Genomic DNA, 19,144 nt, shown 5'->3' on the forward strand with positions numbered 1-19,144 from the left:
AAAACCCAGGCAGAGCATGAAGTATCTGAAATACCAAAACACAGAAAGTGGATTTGGATTGAAAAATAATGAGGGACCATTAAACTTTCTTGAGCATAGGAGTATCTTTTTTTTTTTTTCATTTATTCAGAAAATATTTATTGAGCACTCCAAAGTTCCAGACATTGAAGGTGTTGGTACTGCAATGATGAAGAAAGAAGAAACATTTCCTCCCGTCTTAAATCTATACGTTAATGGTGGCAGTAGAGTGGGGGTGATGAATTTTACATGGGCCAACTAATAAATATATGCTATGTTGAGGTGTGATTAGTGGTATAACAACAACAAAAAAAAGGTAATGAAGATAAAGAGCTGCTATGGTGAACAGAAAAGATAGAAAAACAAGTTCAGTAATTCATTTAGACTAAATAATTATTTTGGATTTAACTGTGCCCCAAAATTTGTGTTGTAAATCCTAACCTCTATGCCTGTGGTTATAATCCCATTTGGGAATGGGTTGCCTTTGTTATGTTAAGGTGATAGAATGAGTGTAGGGTGTATCTTGAGTCAATCTCTTTAGAGATATAAATGAGATTAAACAAGTGGTAGATAACTAAGAATTTGGTACCAGAAGAGTGGAGTGCTCTTCAAACAGATAATAAAAGGTGAAGTGGTTTTGGAATTGGGCAGTGGGAAGAGGCTGGAAGAATTTTAAGTTTCCTAATAGTAAAAGAGTAGATTCCCTCGAAGAGACTGTTAATAGAATTGTGGATGTCAAAAGCAATTCTGGTGAAGGCTCAGAAGGAAGTGAGGAAAACTATAAAGTCTCCATTATCTTTGAGAATACATATGGCACCAGCAACAGAATATTGTTAGAAATATACACATTAAATACGCTTTTGGTGAGGTTTTAAAACAAAATGATGAGCATGTGATTGAATAATTGAGGAAGGGCAGTGTTTTTTATCAGGGGAAAGAATTATATTCAAATGTTTAGTGGAAAGTAGAATTTATAAGTGATAAACTTGGATATCTGGCTGAGGAGATTTCTAGGCAAGATCTTAAAAGGGTCATGTGGATCCTTCTTGCCACTTATAGCAAAATGCAAAAGAGATGGATTTAAAGATGAACTGTGCAGAATGAAACCATAACTTAAAGATTTTGAAAATTCTGTTGTATGAACTAAGGACACATGCCCTAAAACACTCACCAAGGACTTGGTGACTTAACGTTTGTTAAGAAGAGTAAATCTGTGACTGACAGATCTAATCAACTGCCACAGCAGAAAACCCATCAACTTACAGGGAAGAAGACAAAGACAGAATGAAAGGAAAGCAAGCTGTCTGACCCTTGCAATTCTACAAGCAAGAAACAGACCAAAGGAGATACATCTGTTTACCTCCAAGAAAGAAAACGACCATCCCTGGAGCAGCGTGGAGCTCAGCAGAATTGTTGGAAGGCACATGGGAAGCAGGGCCTTCTTAGTTCCAAAGGGTGGGGCTACCGTCTCCTGGATCTCAAAGGGTGCACCAGAGCCTACAAGGTTTCAAAGAGTTAGAGCTTCTCTAGTTCACTTCCAGAGTCTGGGGCTGCCTTTAGGGTGTGCCAGGGGGATGATGCTGCCACTCAAAGCTGTGGAGATGTGGCTGCCCTCTCCAAGGAGCAGAAGAATAAGGCCTACTGGACCAAAGGGATGTGGTTGCCACTGAGACGGACTAGGAGAATGAGGCCACCCAGAGCCAAGGAGAAGAGTTGCCATGCCAGTAGGGCTGGTGGGCAAGGGTGAAATCCAGGGCCAAGGAATCTTCACCTAGAATTTAGAAAACATAACCAACACCCTGAGTCTAGAGGGAAGATGGTCTCAGAGAAGACATGATTATTTTCAAGCCTTGACAAAAAATGTAAATTGTTCTGCTGGGTTTTGGACTTGCTTGGTGCCCATTATCCGTTCTTCCAATTTTTCCCATTTGTAAAGGCAATGTCTACTTTGTATCTGTTCCTCCATTGTACTTTGAAAACAGAAAATTTGTAGTCCAGTTTTCACAAGTTAACAGTTGAAAATAAATTTTGCCCCAGGATGGAGTACTCCTTAAGTTTCACCCATATTTTATTTAAGTGCTTCAGAAGATGAGATTTAGGACTTGGAGTTCATTTGAGACTTTTGGGATGATGTGATGGGGTGAATGTGTTTTGCATGTGGCAAGGATAAGAATTTTGGGGAAACAAAAAGTGGAATGTTCTAGATTAAGTTTTGATCCCCAAAAATATGTGTTGTATGCCCTAACTGCTATGCCTGTGGTTAAAATCCTATTTGGGAATGGGTTGTGTTTGTTATGGTAACAAGGATGGATAAGCCTAGGATGTATCTTGTGTCAATTTCTTTTGAGATATAAAAGAGATTAAGCAAGCAAAGGAGAGAAGAAGATATGCAGGAAGAAAAATTCCCAGGAGCAGAAGTTAAAAGAGAAAATAACCTTCCACCAGGGCCAACAGTGAGAGAAAGCCTTTCCCTAGAGCTAGCATTCTGAATTTGAATTTCTAGCCTCCTAAAGTGCAAGACAATGAATTTCTGTTTGTTAAAGCCATCCTCTCATGGCATTTCTGTTATAGCAGCACTAGATAATTAAGACAATAGTGATATAAAAGTTTTTCCAATGAAGACTTGAAGGACATGTGGACAGATTCAATTCACAGAGTGAAGAAGTCAGTGACATTGGCTGAAATCACCATACATTTTCATCATGAAATCCTGTTTATTTTTCATAAGCCTCTTTTTTTTTTTTTTTGTTAGACCACTGCCTTCAGGAAGTGGTCAAAACAGTCTGGGACTTTTTTCTGCCCATTTTACATTTTATGCACAGAATGCTGACCGAGACATAGAAATTAGATCTGTTACATAAGAGTCAGCAAGATGAGAGGAGGGGCCAAGATGGCTGACTAGGTAGACGCTACCTCAGATCCCTCTTGCAACAAAGACTTGGAAAAACAAGTGAATTGATCACATACATGACAATCTATGAACCCTGACCAACAAACACAGATTTAAAGAGTTGACCTGAGTGACAGAGACTGAGAATGAACAACCACGGGGAAGCATTGAATGTTTTTGGAGCCTGGAGCCAGCGTCCCAGTTAGGAAACCTTGGCACCAGGCTTTGGACTGGGCAGAGAGGAGCTGAGCACGGCATCCTGAGTTGGCGCAAACACAGGATGCAGCCCTAGCCCCCAGAAGTGACCTCGGGGGAAGCCCAGCCGGTGCTCGCAGACAGCGCAGTGACGGGGCTGAGGGGAGGAGAAGTCACCGGGAGGCAGCAAATGGTTTTGGAGCTGGGAGTGCAGTGTCCCAGCAGGGGAACCTTGGTGCTGGGCTTTGGACTGGGAGCGGAGGAACTAACCGTGGCTTCTGAGACAGCACAAGCACGGGACATGGGCCTGACCATCGGGGACAATCTCTACCCAGCCAGCACACACAGTCTACGCGCCCCTCGGGAATCTCAGATAAAACAGTTATCCCAAGCAAGATAAGTAACTTTGTCTATATTCCGGGGTGCTACTCTCTCCTATTTATCTGAACCCTCTCCTCCCCTTCCCAGGCAGCTTCATTAACCTTGGAATTTCCTGAGCCAGAGAGTGAACTGCTCTGCGGTTTTTCTTTTCCTTTTTTTTTTTTTTTTTTGTTCTTTTCCTAACCCATTCTCCTGGCCTGAGAGAAGCAGCTACAAAAAACCCAGGGACCAAAAATCCTTCCCTAATTGGACTAAACACACAGAACCAGCTCCAGCCAAGCATATGTGATCCACAGTCTTGGGCTTTCATCCCTACAGGGAACAAGGTGGCTATTATAATGCAAAGGCATTTCTGATAGGGATCTGACTGCATTTGTTTTAGTGGATTTACTGGAAAGACAAGTTTCCCAGGTCTGATATCTCTGTGTATTCAACAGAGCCCTCACTGACCCACAACAGGGAACTGAAGGCTGAAGCTCCCCCCAGTCCACCTAGCCTCCTGCCTTAGGGGTCTAAGGAGGGTGACACCTACCACTTTGTAGAGGCACTTGCATTGGGGGCCTAAGGTACAGCTGCAGAGCCCACCCGCCAAGATGCTTTAGGAATAGAGACACATCTACCTCAATGACACTTGGGGAAAGCCTGTCAGCATCCTGCCACCCTGGAGTGTGAACCCCAGCTGCTACTAGAATCTGGTGCACACGTCTATCACCACTACTTCTCTAGGTGGATAGGTGACAGTCTGCATCACATATTTGATGACCCAAAATCAGATTCTACTCAAGAATAGTGAATGGACTCAGGCTTATATATATGGTAACAGCCCAAACCAGCTGGTAATAGGACATAAGCGAGCCAAGGGCTACAACAATCAAGACAGCGCAATCTAGTAGCCCATCTATGTATATTGAAAGAAAACAAAACAAGATAAGACTCAGTGAGCAAATATAGAATAAATCACTACAATATCTTAGTGATGGCTCAGAGACAGCAGTCAATATCAAACCACATAAAGAAGCAGACCATGACTGCTTCTACAACTCCCCAAACTAAAGAATCAAAATCTTTCCCAAATGAAGATACAATCCTGGAATTGCCAGATACAGAATACAAAAAACTAATTTACAGAATGCTTCAAGACATCAGGGATGACCTCAGAAATGAAGTAAGGCAATCTACAGAAAAAGCCAAGGAACACACTGATAAAACAGTTGAAGAACTCAAAAAGATTATTCAAGAACATAGTGGAAAAATTAATAAGTTGCAAGAATCCATAGAGAGACAGCATTCAGAAATCCAAAAGATTAACAATAAAACTATAGAATTAGACAACGCAATAGGAAGTCAGAGGAGCAGACTCGAGCAATAAGAATGCAGAGTGGGAAATCTGGAGAACCAGGGAATTAACACCAATATAGCTGAAAAAAAATCAGACAAAAGAATTTAAAAAAATGAAGAAACCCGAAGAATCATGTGGGACTCTATCAAGAAGAATAACTTGCATGTCATTGGAGTCCCAGAACAGGGAGGGATAACAGAAGATACAGACAGAATAGTTGAAGATCTGTTGGCAGAAAACTTCCCTGACATCATGAAAGACGAAAGGATATCTATCCAAGATGCTCATCGAACCCCATTTAAGATTGATCCAAAAAGAAAAACACCAAGACATATTATCATCAAACTTGCCAAAACCAAATATAAAGAGAAAATTTTAAAAGCAGCCAGGGATAAAAGAAAGGTCTCCTACAAGGGAGAATCAACAAGAATAAGTTCAGACTACTCAGCAGAAACCATGCAGGCAAGAAGGCAGTGGGATGACATATACAGAGCACTGAAGGAGAAAAACTGCCAGCCAAGGATCATATATCCAGCAAAACTCTCTCTGAAATATGAAGGTGAAATTAAGACATTTACAGATAAACACAAACTTAGAGAATTTGCAAAAACCAAACCAAAGCTACAAGAAATACTAAAGGAAATTGGTCAGAAAACCAATAATATCAGATACCAGCACAACACAAGGTCACAGAACAGAGCATCCTGATATCAACTCGAATAGAGAAATCACAAAAACAAATTAGGATTAATTTAAAAAAATGCTCAAAACAGGGAATCATTAAAGACAATATGTAAAAGATCACAATAATCAAAAAGAGGGACTAAATACAGGTGGCATAGAACTGCCATATGGAGAGGGATACAAGGCGATATAGAACAATACAAGTTAGGTTTTTACTTAGAAAAATAGGGGTAAATATTAAGGTAACCACAAAGAGGTATAACAACTCCATTACTCAAAATAAAAACCAAGAAAAATGTAATGACTCAGCAAACATAAAGTCAAAAACTATGAAAATGAGGAACACACAATTTACAAAGAAAAACGTCTCAGCACAAAAAAGTAAGTGGAAAAATGAAATTGTCAGCAACACACATAAAAAGGCATCAAAATGACAGCACTAAACACATAAAAAACACATACTTATCTATAATTACGCTGAATGGAAATGGACTAAACGCACCAATAAAGAGACAGAGAGTCTCAGACTGGATAAAGAAACACGATCCGTCTATATGCTGCCTACAAGAGACACACCTTAGACTTAGAGACAGAAACAAACTAAAACTCAAAGGATGGAAAAAAATATATCAAACAAACAATAAGCAAAAAAGAAGAGGAGTAGCAATATTAATTTCTGACAAAATAGACTTTAAAGTTAAATCCACCACAAAGGATAAAGAAGGACACTATATAATGATAAAAGGGACAATTGATCAGGAAGACATAACCATATTAAATATTTATGCACCCAATGACAGGGCTGCAAGATACATAAAACAAATTTTAACAGAACTGAAAAGTGACATAGACACCTCCACAATTGTAGTAGGAGACTTCAACACACCACTTTCGGAGAAGGACAGGACATCCAGTAAGAAGCTCAATAGAGACACGGAAGACCTAATTACTACAATCAACCAACTTGACCCCATTGGCTTATACAGAACTCTCCACCCAACTGCTGCAAAGTATACTTTTTTTTCTAGCGCACATGGAACATTCTCTAGAGTAGACCACATATTAGGTCATAAAACAAACTTTGCAGAATCCTAAACATCGAAATATTACAAAGCATCTTCTCAGACCACAAGGCAATAAAAGTGGAAATCAATAACAGAAAAATTAGGGAAAAGAAATCAAATACTTGGAAACTGAACAATACCCTCCTGAAAAAAGACTGGGTTATAGAAGACATCAAGGAGGGAATAAAGAAATCCATAGAATGCAAGGAGAATGAAAACACTTCCTGTCAAAACCTCTGGGTCACAGCAAAAGCAGTGCTCAGAGGCCAATTTATATCGATAAATGCACACATACAAAAAGAAGAAAGAGCCAAAATCAGAGAACTGTCCCTACAACTTGAACAAATAGAAAGTGAGCAACCAAAGAATCCATCAGGCACCAGAAGAAAACAAATAATAAAAATTAGAGCTGTACTAATGAATTAGAGAACAGAAAAACAATTGAAAGAATTAACAAAGCCAAAAGCTGGTTCTTTGAAAAAATTAAGAAAATTGATAAACCATTGGCCAGACTGACTAAAGAAATACAGGAAAGGAAACAAATAAGGCGAATAAGAAATAAGAGGGGCCACATCACAACAGACCCAACTGAAATTAAAAAATCATATCAGATTATTATGAAAAATTGTACTCTAACAAATTTGCAAACCTAGAAGAGATGGATGAATTCCTGGGAAAACACTACCTACCTAAACTAGCACAATTAGAAGTAGAACAACTAAATAGATCCATAGCAAAAAAGAGATTGAAACAGTAATCCAAAAACTCCCAACAAAAAAGAGCCTTGGCCCGGATGGCTTTACTGCAGAGTTCTACCAAACTTTCAGAGGAGAGTTAACACCACTACTACTGAAGGTATTTCAAAGCATAGAAAATGACGGAATACTGCCCAACTTATTCTATGAAGCCACCATCTCCCTGATACCAAAACCAGGTAAAGACATCACAAAAAAAGAAAATTACAGACTTATATCCCTCATGAGCATAGATGCAAAAATCCTCAACAAAATTCTAGCCAATAGAATTCAACAACATATCAAAAAAATAATTCACCACGACCAAGTGCGATTTATACCTGGTATGCAAGGCTGGTTTAATATTAGAAAAACCATTAATGTAATCCACCATGTAAATAAAACAAAAGACAAAAACCACATGATCTTGTCAATTGATGCAGAAAAGGCATTTGACAAAGTCCAACACCCATTTATGATAAAAACTCTTACCAAAATAGGAATTGAAGGAAAATTCCTCAACATAATAAAGGGCATCTATACAAAGCCAACAGCCAACATCACTCTAAATGGAGAGAGCCTGAAGCATTTCCCTTGAGAACGGGAACCAGACAAGGATGCCCTTTATGACCGCTCTTATTCAACATTGTGCTAGAGGTCCTAGCCAGAGCAATTAGGCTAGACAAAGAAATAAAGGGCATCTGGATTGGCAAGGAGGAAGTGAAATTATCTCTATTTGCAGATGACATGATCTTATACACAGAAAACCCTAAGAAATCCTCCAGACAACTACTGAAACTAATAGAAGAGTTTGGCAGTCTCAGGTTATAAGATAAACATACAAAAATCATTTGGATTCCTCTACATCAACAAAAAGAACATCGAAGATTAAATCACCAAATCAATACCATTCACGGTAGCCCCCAAGAAGATAAAATTCTTAGGAATAAATCTTACCAAAGTTGTAAAAGACCTATATAAAGAAAACTACAAAGTACTACTACAAGAAGCTAAACAGGACCTACTTAAGTGGAAAAACATACCTTGCTCACGGATAGGAAGATTTAACATAGTAAAAATGTCTAAAGCCGTCTATATATACAATGCACTTCTGATCCAAATGCCAATGTCAGTTTTTAATGTGATGGAGAAACAAATCACCCACTTCATATGGAAGGGAAGAAGCCTCGGATAAGTAAAGCATTATTGATAAACAAGAAGAAAGTGGGAGGCCTTACTCTACCTGATTTCAGAACCTATTATACAGCCACAGTAGTCAAAACAGCCTGCTACTGGTACAACAACAGGCACATAGACCAATGGAACAGAATTGAGAACCCAGATATAAATCCATCCACATATGAGCAGCTGATATTTGACAAAGGCCCAGTGTCAGTTAATTGGGGAAAAGATAGCCATTTTACAAATGGTGCTGGGATAACTGGATATCCATTTGCAAAAAAATGAAACAGGACCCATACCTCACACCATGCACAAAAACTAACTCCAAGTGGATCAAAGACCTAAACATAAAGACTAAAACGATAAAGATCATGGAAGGAAAAATAGGGACAACCTTAGTAGCCCTAATACAAGGCATAAACAGAATGCAAAACATTACCAAAAATGACAAAGAGAAACCAGATAACTGGGAGCTCCTAAAAATCAAGTACCTATGCTCATCTAAAGGCTTCACCTAGAGTAAAAAGACCACCTACAGACTGGGAAAGAATTTTCAGCTATGACATCTGCGACCAGTGCCTGATCTCTAATATCTATATGATTCTGTTAAAACTCAACCACAAAAAGACAAACAACCCAATGAAGAAGTGGGCAAAGGACATGAACACGCACTTCACTAAAGAAGATATTCAGGCAGCTAACAGATACATGAGAAAATGCTCTCGATCATTAGCCATTAGAGAAATGCAAATTAAAACTACGATGAGATTCCATCTCACACCAACAAGGCTGGCATTAATCCAAAACACAGAAAATAATAAATGTTGGAGAGGCTGTGGAGAGATTGGAACTCTTATACACTGCTGGTGGGAATGTAAAATGGTACGAGTACTTTGGAAATCTTAAAAAGTTAGAAATAGAACTACCATACAACCCAGAAATCCCACTCCTCGGAATATACCCTAGAGAAATAAGAGCCTTCACAAGAACAGATATATGCACACCCATGTTTATTGCAGCTCTGTTTACAGTAGCAAAAAGCTGGAAGCAACCAAGGTGTCCATCAACAGATGAATGGTTAAATAAATTGTGGTATATTCACACAATGGAATACTATGCATCCGTAAAGAACTGAGATGAATCTGTGAAACATTTCATGACATGGAGGAACCTGGAAGGCATTATGCTGAGCGAAATTAGTCAGAGGCAAAAGAACAAATATTGTATAAGACCACTATTATAAGATCTTGAGAAATAGTATAAACTGAGAAGAACACATACTTTTGTGGTTACAAGGGGTGGAGGGAGGGAGGGTGGGAGAGGGTTATTTACTGATTAGTTAGTAGATAAGAACTACTTTAGGTGAAGGGAAGGACAATACTCAATACACGGAAGGTCAGCTCAATTGCACTGGACCAAAAGCAAAGAAGTTTCCAGGATAAACTGAATGCTTCAAAGGTCAGTGGAGCAAGGGCGGGGGTTTGGGGACTATGGCTTAAAGGGACTTCTAAGTCAATTGGCAAAATAATACTATTATGAAAACATTCTGCATCCCACTTTGAAATGTGGCATCTGGGGTCTTAAATGCTAACAAGCGGCCATCTAAGATGCTTTAATTGGTCTCAACCCACCTGGATCAAAGAAGAATGAAGAACACCAAGGTCACACGACAACCAAGAGCCCAAGAGACAGAAAGGGCCACATGAACCAGAGACTTACATCATCCTGAGACCAGAAGAGCTAGATGGTGCCCGGCCACAACCGATGACTGCCCTGACAGGGAGCAAAACAGAGAACCCTTGAGGGAGCAGGAGATCAGTGGGATGCAGACCCCAAATTCTCAGAAAAAGACCAGACTTAACGGTCTGCCTGAGACTAGAGGAAACCCGGTGGTCATGGTCCCCAAACCTTCTGGTGGCCCAGAACACGAACCATTCCCGAAGACAACTCATCAGACATGGAAGGGACTGGACAATGGGTTGGAGAGAGATGCTGACGAAGAGTGAGCTACTTGTATCAGGTGGACACTTGAGACTGTGTTGGCATCTCCTGTCTGGAGGGGAGATAGGAGGTTAGGGTGGGTTAGAAACTGGCAAAATCGTCAGGAAAGGAGAGACTGGAAGGGCTGACTTATTAGGAGGAGAGTAAGTGTGAGTATGGAGTAAGGTGTATATAAGCTTATATGTGACAGACTGACTTGATTTGTAAACGTTCACTTAAAGCTCAATAAAAATTATTAAAAAAAAAAAGAGTCAGCAAGATGATTATCACAGACTTTAGTGAGGGTCATTAGCTTTAACCACAGTATTTTACAGAGTGTCTTTAATTGATGCCATATGGTTTCTGTGTTTTGGGGACAGGATCTCTTTTAACAGAAATACACTGATGTCAGTTCAAGAAAATCCCCTTAGAATTAGATGGGAGACAAACTTTGCACTCTAATTATAGACACTGGCCTATTAGTAGTCTCCAAGATTTTCATTCTTTTAATCCCAAATGTTTTAGAGACCAAGATTTATATTCAGAAATTTATTTGTGCTAACACCATAAAGCAAGTAAAAAGCTCTTTGCCTCAAAGAAATACAAGTGAGAGAAATATTCTAATTTATTTTTTTAATATTGACATCCACGATTATTTATGTCTCAAAATTATTATCTTCATTGTTCTTAGAGTTTAACTCATACTTGTCTTTCTAGTTTTTCTCTAAATTGAATACTCTGATGAGCTAGAATAAGACACAGTACTGCAATTCATCCCCACTTTTTCTGATTGTAAGGTTCAATTTCAAAACAGACAGGTGAAGTCAGAAAGTAATTCTATGAAATAATTCAAGTTTGTCGTTATTAAGTGCCATCGAGTAGGTTCCAAGTCATAGCGACCCTATGTAGAAAAAAGAAACACTGCCTGCTCCTGTGCCATCCTCAGAATCTTTGCCATATTCGAGCCCATTGCTGCAGCTATGTGAATTTAAAGTTATTTCTAATTTAGCTGAATAATTAGATGGTTTATATTTAATACTTTTAAATAAAAAAATATTTAGTCAATGGCTGTCTTTTGATGTTTATGGAAAAATTAACTTCAACATTATGGAAAAATAAATCCATTTTGACCATAGAATTTACATGATTACCATCTTCTGCTGAAATGTTCTTCTGCTAACACTAGATAAAACTCAGAAACCTTAAGACAATTTAAAGTGTTTTAGAAAACTAACATATAAAGACAAGCTTAGGTTAACTTATAAATTTATAAGCTATTGTGATATAATTCAGAAAATTTTATAATTTTCCAAGGAAACAGAAATATAGTAGATAAAATTGGACAACATGATTGATGTAATTAGTACCACTAAATTCTACACTTGAAAAGTCTTGAATTGGCAAGTATTGTGTTACGTTTATTTTTACAACAATTTTTGAAAAGTCAATTCAAGTAATAGAAAGGTACCTAAATTTTTTCAAATGAAGAGTTTGAATAATTTCCTTTTTAGGCTCTTCTTCAAAGTTAATAATCTCCATTTGCGGAGTCCACAGTGGTCACTCAGCATAGGTAGGATACTGAAAACAAGTTCACTTGTCCCAGGTGATCAGGGTGGAGCTCAGATTTGAATCAATTCTGCCTATTTACAAGAACACTTTACAGCTTGCTTCGTGGAAGTAGAAATCAGAGTTAATCTCCCAATGCTTACAATCTAATAAACAAATTGTGCATACACATATAATAAAAGCAATGTATATTAAACACGAAAAATTGCAGATAATGTTAGGTATATAACATGCTTAAAAAAAGAGATCAGTGTGGTCTGGGTTATTTAGTTAAAATTTTATTACATATCTTTATATGGAAATTATGCCTTAGAAAAGTATGGAAAGGATGTAGATATTTGGTCAAAGCGCCAAATATCTATATTTAGACTAATGATTAGTAGGAAATTATAGCCTGGGCAGAGTCAGTGTTTATGAAAATGAGTGAGTGTGGCATTGGGGGTGGGGATGAGGTAGCCAAACAATGGATGGACAGGATGAGAAAGCTGGGAGAGTTACTGGTGTATGTGGGAAATAAGCACAGATATGGATCAGGTTACAAGGAACCTTAAATGTCATCCTAAAGAATTTGAAATTATCTTAGAAATAACAAATATTAAAACCTTCTTGGAAGCAGTGTTGCATTTTACAATGTCATGAAGTAATGGCCACTGAACTTCAACAAAGATAAATAGATTTGGAAGTGATCAGGAGAATGTGACCTTAAATAAGTAATGAAACAATGGGGAACTTCTATCTGATAAATGGTAGACATCTCTATGGAACAAACTGGAGAGGATACATAACTGATGTTTATCAATTCTCATAATATGGTCATAATTATTAGAGTATGATCACCAAATTTCAAAATTAGAATAGCATGAGACCCTTAAGGCTAGAAATGGAAAATATGCAAATAAAGAAGGAAAATATTAATATTTTACTTACATATAGTCTCAAAAATTTGCTCCTTCCTAGTAGAATGGGTTAATAGAAACATAAAGATGATATATACCAATTAACTTACTAAGGAAACTCATGGATTTTTATTTCCATTGCTTTCCAAGGTAAATTCCTTTAGATAGTTCCCTCCTTAATAATCAGTAACCTTTATGCACTTTCTAAGTCATAAATTTAACATATCCATACTTTGAGATTTTTGAATTTTCACTCCATTGTGATAGTATATAAAAAAAATTGCTTAGTGGAAATATGTATATATGTATATCAGGATCGTCGATACAAAAATTGCCATTGAAATATCTGAGAACACTAACTCTAGGATACCCTGTATTTGTCCACTATCTTTGTATAAATTCACACACAGAAACCTTTTCACTGCAAGCATCTCCTTGGAATTATGAAAATATTCTTGTGAATCTTGAGTGTCAGCACTTGAGGTCATATAAGATGACAGTTTAGGGGAACTAACACTGCCTAGAAGTACGCGTGACTATATTTCACAGACAGCAGGGGAGGCTTGGGGGAGTGGCTCTACTCCATGTTTTCCAAGAGAAATTCGAAGCAACAATTAGAAACATTCTAAATTAGAATCTTATCTCCCCATAATTTCCACCTCAACAGAGAAAGTAGAGATGACCCAGGACAATCACTCCTTGACAACTGAGTTTATGCTCATAGGATTTATGGATCACCCAGACCTGAAGATTCTTCTGTTTGTGGTATTCTTTGCTATCTATCTGATCACCATGGTGGGGAATCTTGGGTTGGTGGCATTGATTTTCATGGAGCGCCGTCTCCACACACCCATGTACATCTTTCTGGGCAACCTGGCTCTGATGGATTCCTGCTGTTCCTGTGCCGTCACCCCCAAGATGTTAGAGAACTTCTTTTCTGAGGACAGAATGATTTCCCTCTATGAATGCATGGCACAATTTTATTTTTTCTGCCTTGCTGAAACTACAGACTGTTTTCTCCTGGCAGCAATGGCCTATGATCGCTATGTGGCAATATGTCGTCCACTGCAGTACCACACCACGATGTCGAGTAAACTCTGCATTCAGATGACCATAGGGTCCTACATAGCTGGGAACCTGCATTCCCTTATTCACGTAGTACTTCTGTTAAGGTTAACCTTTTGTGGATCTCATCAAATCAATCACTTTTTTTGTGATGTTCTTCCATTGTACAGACTCTCCTGTGTTGACACATATATCAATAAACTGATGCTCCTTATCTTTTCAGGGTCCGTTCAAATCTTCACTATTACTGTAGTCATAATATCATATCTCTGCATCCTCTTTGCAATTTTCAAAATGAAATCCAAAGAAGGAAAAGGCAAAGCTTTATCTACTTGTGCATCTCACTTTCTCTCTGTCTCAATATTCTATGGTTCTCTTCTCTTCATGTACATTCGACCAAGTTCAGTTAAAGAAGGGCATAAAGATATACCAGTTGCTATTTTTTATACTCTAGTAATTCCTTTATTAAACCCCTTTATCTAGAGTCTAAGAAATAAGGAAGTAATAAATGTTATGAAAGGAATTGTGAAGAAGAGAAAACCTCATAATATTCTGAAACAAATATCGCCTGTAACAAATTGATTTTAACTAGATAAACTTTTTTTCAAAGTCAAGGATTCTGGGAGAATGGAAAATGGCCATTTTGTAGATCAAATATTAAATCACTGAACTGTGATGGTTTTTAGGTTAAATGAAGTGTAAATGGTTAAATAAGTTCAGAAGGGAGGGATTCTATAAAATATATTTCAAAATCTAAACTACTAAGGTCTCTTAGGAGCCAATTAAGACTACTCCTAAGGTCATGACTGTGGCAGAGTGGAATTAGCTACATTTTTCAACGTATCCAGCAAATCCTGGGAATAAAAATCGGTATGTAAAGGTTGCCTCCATTTAGCATTGTTGGCAAATTTATGGAATCTCTAAGCATAGTCTTACTGCTCACACTCATTTCGAGTTCTCATATATTAATTACTTAAGCCATACCATCTAGGAGGATTAAACTGCACATTTGAATTCGATTCTCAACTTCCTTTGAGTTGTTCGAGATTTTATTTTTGAAATGGATTTATACAGAATATGTATTCTCAAATCAAGAGCATCTTTATCTTTTGTGTGAGTCCTTTCTTCTGTTAAGCTCTCTAAAATAAAGTGTTTGTATAATGGTAATTTATAAATCTTAGCTGAAAATGTTGCTGTTTATATGAAAGTCCTATGGATTTGAACGTTTGCACATAGTTTGATAGTCGTCCCTGATGCATGACAGTATAATTGCTGAATATATCAATTAATTAAAGTGTTTTTTTCCCCCAAGATAGCATTATTTATCTTGTTTGTTATTAGGAATATCAGTAACCTGTACCAATTCCTATGTATATTATTGGAATATACATTAACATTATTGGCATATACATGAACATTAACAAAAACCTGGAGATGCTGCTTGGTAAAAAATGGGGCAGAAAAGAGTGAAACTCCTAAAATCTAAACAACAAAAACAAACAAAAAAATTATTCATTACTTAAATGTGCAAATATGAAAGGAAAAATGGTTTAATGAGAACTCACTCTCTGCTAGACACAAAACTACACCTCTCAGATATATTGCCTTCCAATGAGTTAGGCATTATTTTTCATGCTTGTCCAGAGTAAAAAACTGATATGTTGAAATATTAAGTAGTTTGCCCAAGTTCCTGCAAGCATTTGAATGGAGTTAGTATTTGTACCAATGATGCCTTTTCCCCATATCATTTTACAGCTCCTTTCACAGAAACATAAGTCACAGTTAATCTCTACATCCTTAAAATCTAATAAGGAAGATGGACATACGCATATGATGGGAAAAAGCAATGTAGATCATACACGAGGAATTTTAGGCTGTGTTGGGTATATAGCATGTGCTTGTGAATGCAGAACGTGGAGATCGGTGTAGCCTGAGGTATTTAGTCATCAAGTAGCATCAGAAATAACAGATATACAAAGAGTGGGAAAAAACTGATATGGGGGAAAACGGGAATAAGAGCATGAGCAGAGTCAATGTTTATGGAAACGAGTGTGACAATGGTGGTAGGAAATGAGGGAGGTGAAGGATGAGTGTACAAAACCTGGCAAAGCTATTGAGTAAAGCTGTTGGTGAATGTGGAATATAAGGATGGAAGTGGATCCATTTACTGAGAATTTTAAATGCCACAATAGAGAATCTGAATTTATCTTAGAGGCATCAAACATTGATGTCTTCCTGGTAGCAGAGTGCAGTTGTCCCTCGCTATCTGCAAGGAATTGGTTCCAGGACCCCTGTGGGTGTCAAAATCTGAGGATGCTCAAGTCCCTTATATAAAATGGCATGGTATTTGCATGTAACCTACACATATCCTGCAGTATACCTAAATCATCTCTAGATTACTTGTAATACACAAAACATTGTAAATGCTGTGTAAATACTTGTTAACGCTTACGCTTAAAAATGCTTTTCAGTCTTTGCAAGCACTTTATCAAGAACCAGAGAGACCATTTTTGCCTTTGTAAGACAGCACTTCAACTAACACTTGCATAAATTTCAGTTTCTTTCTGCTTTATTGTGCAAATGTTCTATTCTTAACACCCTTACAGCCCACTGCAGCAAGCAACATGCCATTTTTCAAAATATCTAAGATTTTTCTGGACGCCTCTTTAACTCAGTACAGAAGTCACTCCTGACTTTAGCCAAAAATTAGACATGCGTATAAAACAAACAATAACACATGTAGTTCAACTATGTATATGAGACTGAATGGGCACACCAGCCCAAAAGCAAAGGTGAGAAGGCAGGAAGGGACAGGAAAGGTGGGTGAACTAAAATGGGGAAACTGAAGTCAAGATGGGGAGAGTTGACACATTGCCGGGCTGGCAATCAATTTCACAAAACAATATGTGTATTAATTATGTAATGAGAAACTAATTTGCTGTGTAAACATTCACCTCAAGCACAATTAAAAAAAAAATGAGCAGAGGAAAAATAAAAGAATTTTTATAGAAAGATTTAAGAATAGGTTGTTACTGGATAACATTAAGCCAAACAAGCTACTTTCGGAGTGCTTTGTTGGGTGGGATCTTCTATTTGTTTCTCCATTAGGAGCCAATGGTACAATATGCCAACTTCTCACTATGGCTGCTTATTCTGGGGCTTCTGAGAAGGCTCTTTTATGTCTGGAGTCTGGTTTCCCCCTAAACTCTTACTTCCTTTTCTAAGAAGACTTGGTCTATTAGCAAAGCAATTAATACCTAAAAAAGAGTACACCTCCCCAGGAACATTCTATTATAATTCATTTCTCTCTTCCTGCCTGTTTGGCAAGACTATTCAGTGAGCCTCTTAGTTTAGGACCTGTAAGCAGCCTCTGATGGTGTACTGGTCAAGAGCTATGCTGTTAACCAAAAGGTCCGAAGTTCTAATCCACCAGCTGCTCCTTGAAAGCCCTATGGAACAGTTCTACTGTGTCCTATAAGTTCCCTAAGAGCTGCGATTGAGTTGATGACAATGGGTTTGGTTGGTTTTTTAGAAGCAGGCTCTTAAATTTATTTGGTCTTTTGTAAATTGTTATTTTCTACCCTTAGGAAACAAGCAAAGCAATGAACACTTAATAATAAATTAAGGTGGAAAGTAGGCTAATCCATTTTAGAAAAATTTTTCTACAGGAAGGTTTTTCCAGTTAAACTTCTCCCATTAGCCAGAAAATTAATTTAACAAGACTATCTGATTTCATGAGCAAGCTGGTCAATCCATATTTTAATGTAAAACAAAGGGAATATTTGGGATCTTTAATCTGATTTTTTCTAAAGAACCTATTCATTTGATTAATGTTTTTCCCCATAACTCTCTCACTTACATTGTGAATCTGACCAATCTAATTTTTCCTTGTTTGAGAATGATTTAAGAATCCTGCCCTGTCTTTAAACCTTAAACCAAAAATATTCCCTGAAGTCTTCCTAAAACCCAAAATAGTTTATCTTAACTAGTTTTTTTAGTAAAACATGTCTACCTTGAGCATTATGCTTTTTTAAGAACTATCTATATGGCATCAAATTGGCAAGAGCAACTTGAAAGATTATATAGAAACCTTAGGGGGCACTGTCTGTTTATGCTGATGGGGGAGGAACAACTCAGAAAGAGAGGGTTAGAAAGGTTGCACAACTCAAAGAATATAACCAATGACACTGAATTACATGTGTGGAAACTGTTGAATTGGTGTATGTTCTGCCCTGTATATCCTCAACAACAACAACAAAATTAAAAAAAAAAAGAAAAGATCTAAGATTTTTATTTTCTCATCAAAAGATAGCACTTTACACTCCCTTTTAGCATTTGAGGGATTGTTTTGACCACTAAATTGCTTTTTAGGAGCCATTTCTTCACAGAAACAAAGGGTACACACAACACAAGTAGCAAACAATGGAGATGCAAGGCAAACAATGTTCAAACAAAGCCTGTTGGACAGAGTTTGAGGATCTGTAAAAGGGTGGGAGAGCATGGCAGGGTATGCCTACACATCATTTCATTCGTGTGGATTAAAGATAGTGTTCAGCGTCTGGTGAACTCAAGTTTTGCTTTTTGGAACTTACCTTTTTTTTTTTTTTTAATATTTTCTATTTGTAGTTGGTTGAATCCGCAAATGTAGAAACCGTGGTTACGGACGGCCAACTGTCAAATGATTTATTTTAGAAAACTGATGTGACATTTGACTGGAAAGAGAGTCTAGAAGCAATGAGACTAACTGCAATTATTCAAATATCAGTAGTAAGAGCTAAAACTGAAGACTATAAAGGAGAAATTCATGATGCCTTTTTGGCCAAGAGTAAATGATTGACTTAAACTCAATTTCTTGATGAATTAAACTGGTCTGTTTTTTTTGTTTTTCACACTTTTCTGGAGCTCTTTATTTGTCCAGCTTCTCTCAGCAGGGTTACTTTTTACAGTTGCCTGCTCTCTGGCTCCTTAATTTGCTGGTAGTCATGGGAATTGAACAAGTGGTTCTCTCTGTAGTTAAGCCTGGATGTAAAAGAAATGCTCTTTAAGAAAGGGAATGTTGCCACAGGAATCTTTGTATGTAAAGTGGGCCAAGAAATGCTTCTTTTTGAAAGGAATGCAGTTAAAATTGTTTTGGAGGGGAATTGGAGCTC

At 37.6% G+C, this 19,144-nt stretch overlaps 1 protein-coding gene across 1 annotated transcript; it reads left to right on the top strand.

Moving 5' to 3' along the window:
* Window positions 1-13,607: 13,607 nt before the first annotated feature.
* LOC126061561 (olfactory receptor 5K3-like) lies at window positions 13,608-14,477 on the top strand. Its single transcript, XM_049858147.1, has one exon. It carries the CDS (start codon window positions 13,608-13,610, stop codon window positions 14,475-14,477), a length of 870 nt encoding a protein of 289 aa, XP_049714104.1.
* Window positions 14,478-19,144: the final 4,667 nt, after the last annotated feature.

Source organism: Elephas maximus, chromosome 18 (assembly GCF_024166365.1).
Source record: "Elephas maximus indicus isolate mEleMax1 chromosome 18, mEleMax1 primary haplotype, whole genome shotgun sequence".
Taxonomy (NCBI): Eukaryota; Metazoa; Chordata; class Mammalia; order Proboscidea; family Elephantidae; genus Elephas; species Elephas maximus.

Coding starts and splice junctions, on each gene's coding strand:
- LOC126061561 (XM_049858147.1), top strand. CDS start 13,608: ATGACCCAGGACAATCACTCCTTGACAACTGAGTTTATGCTCATAGGA.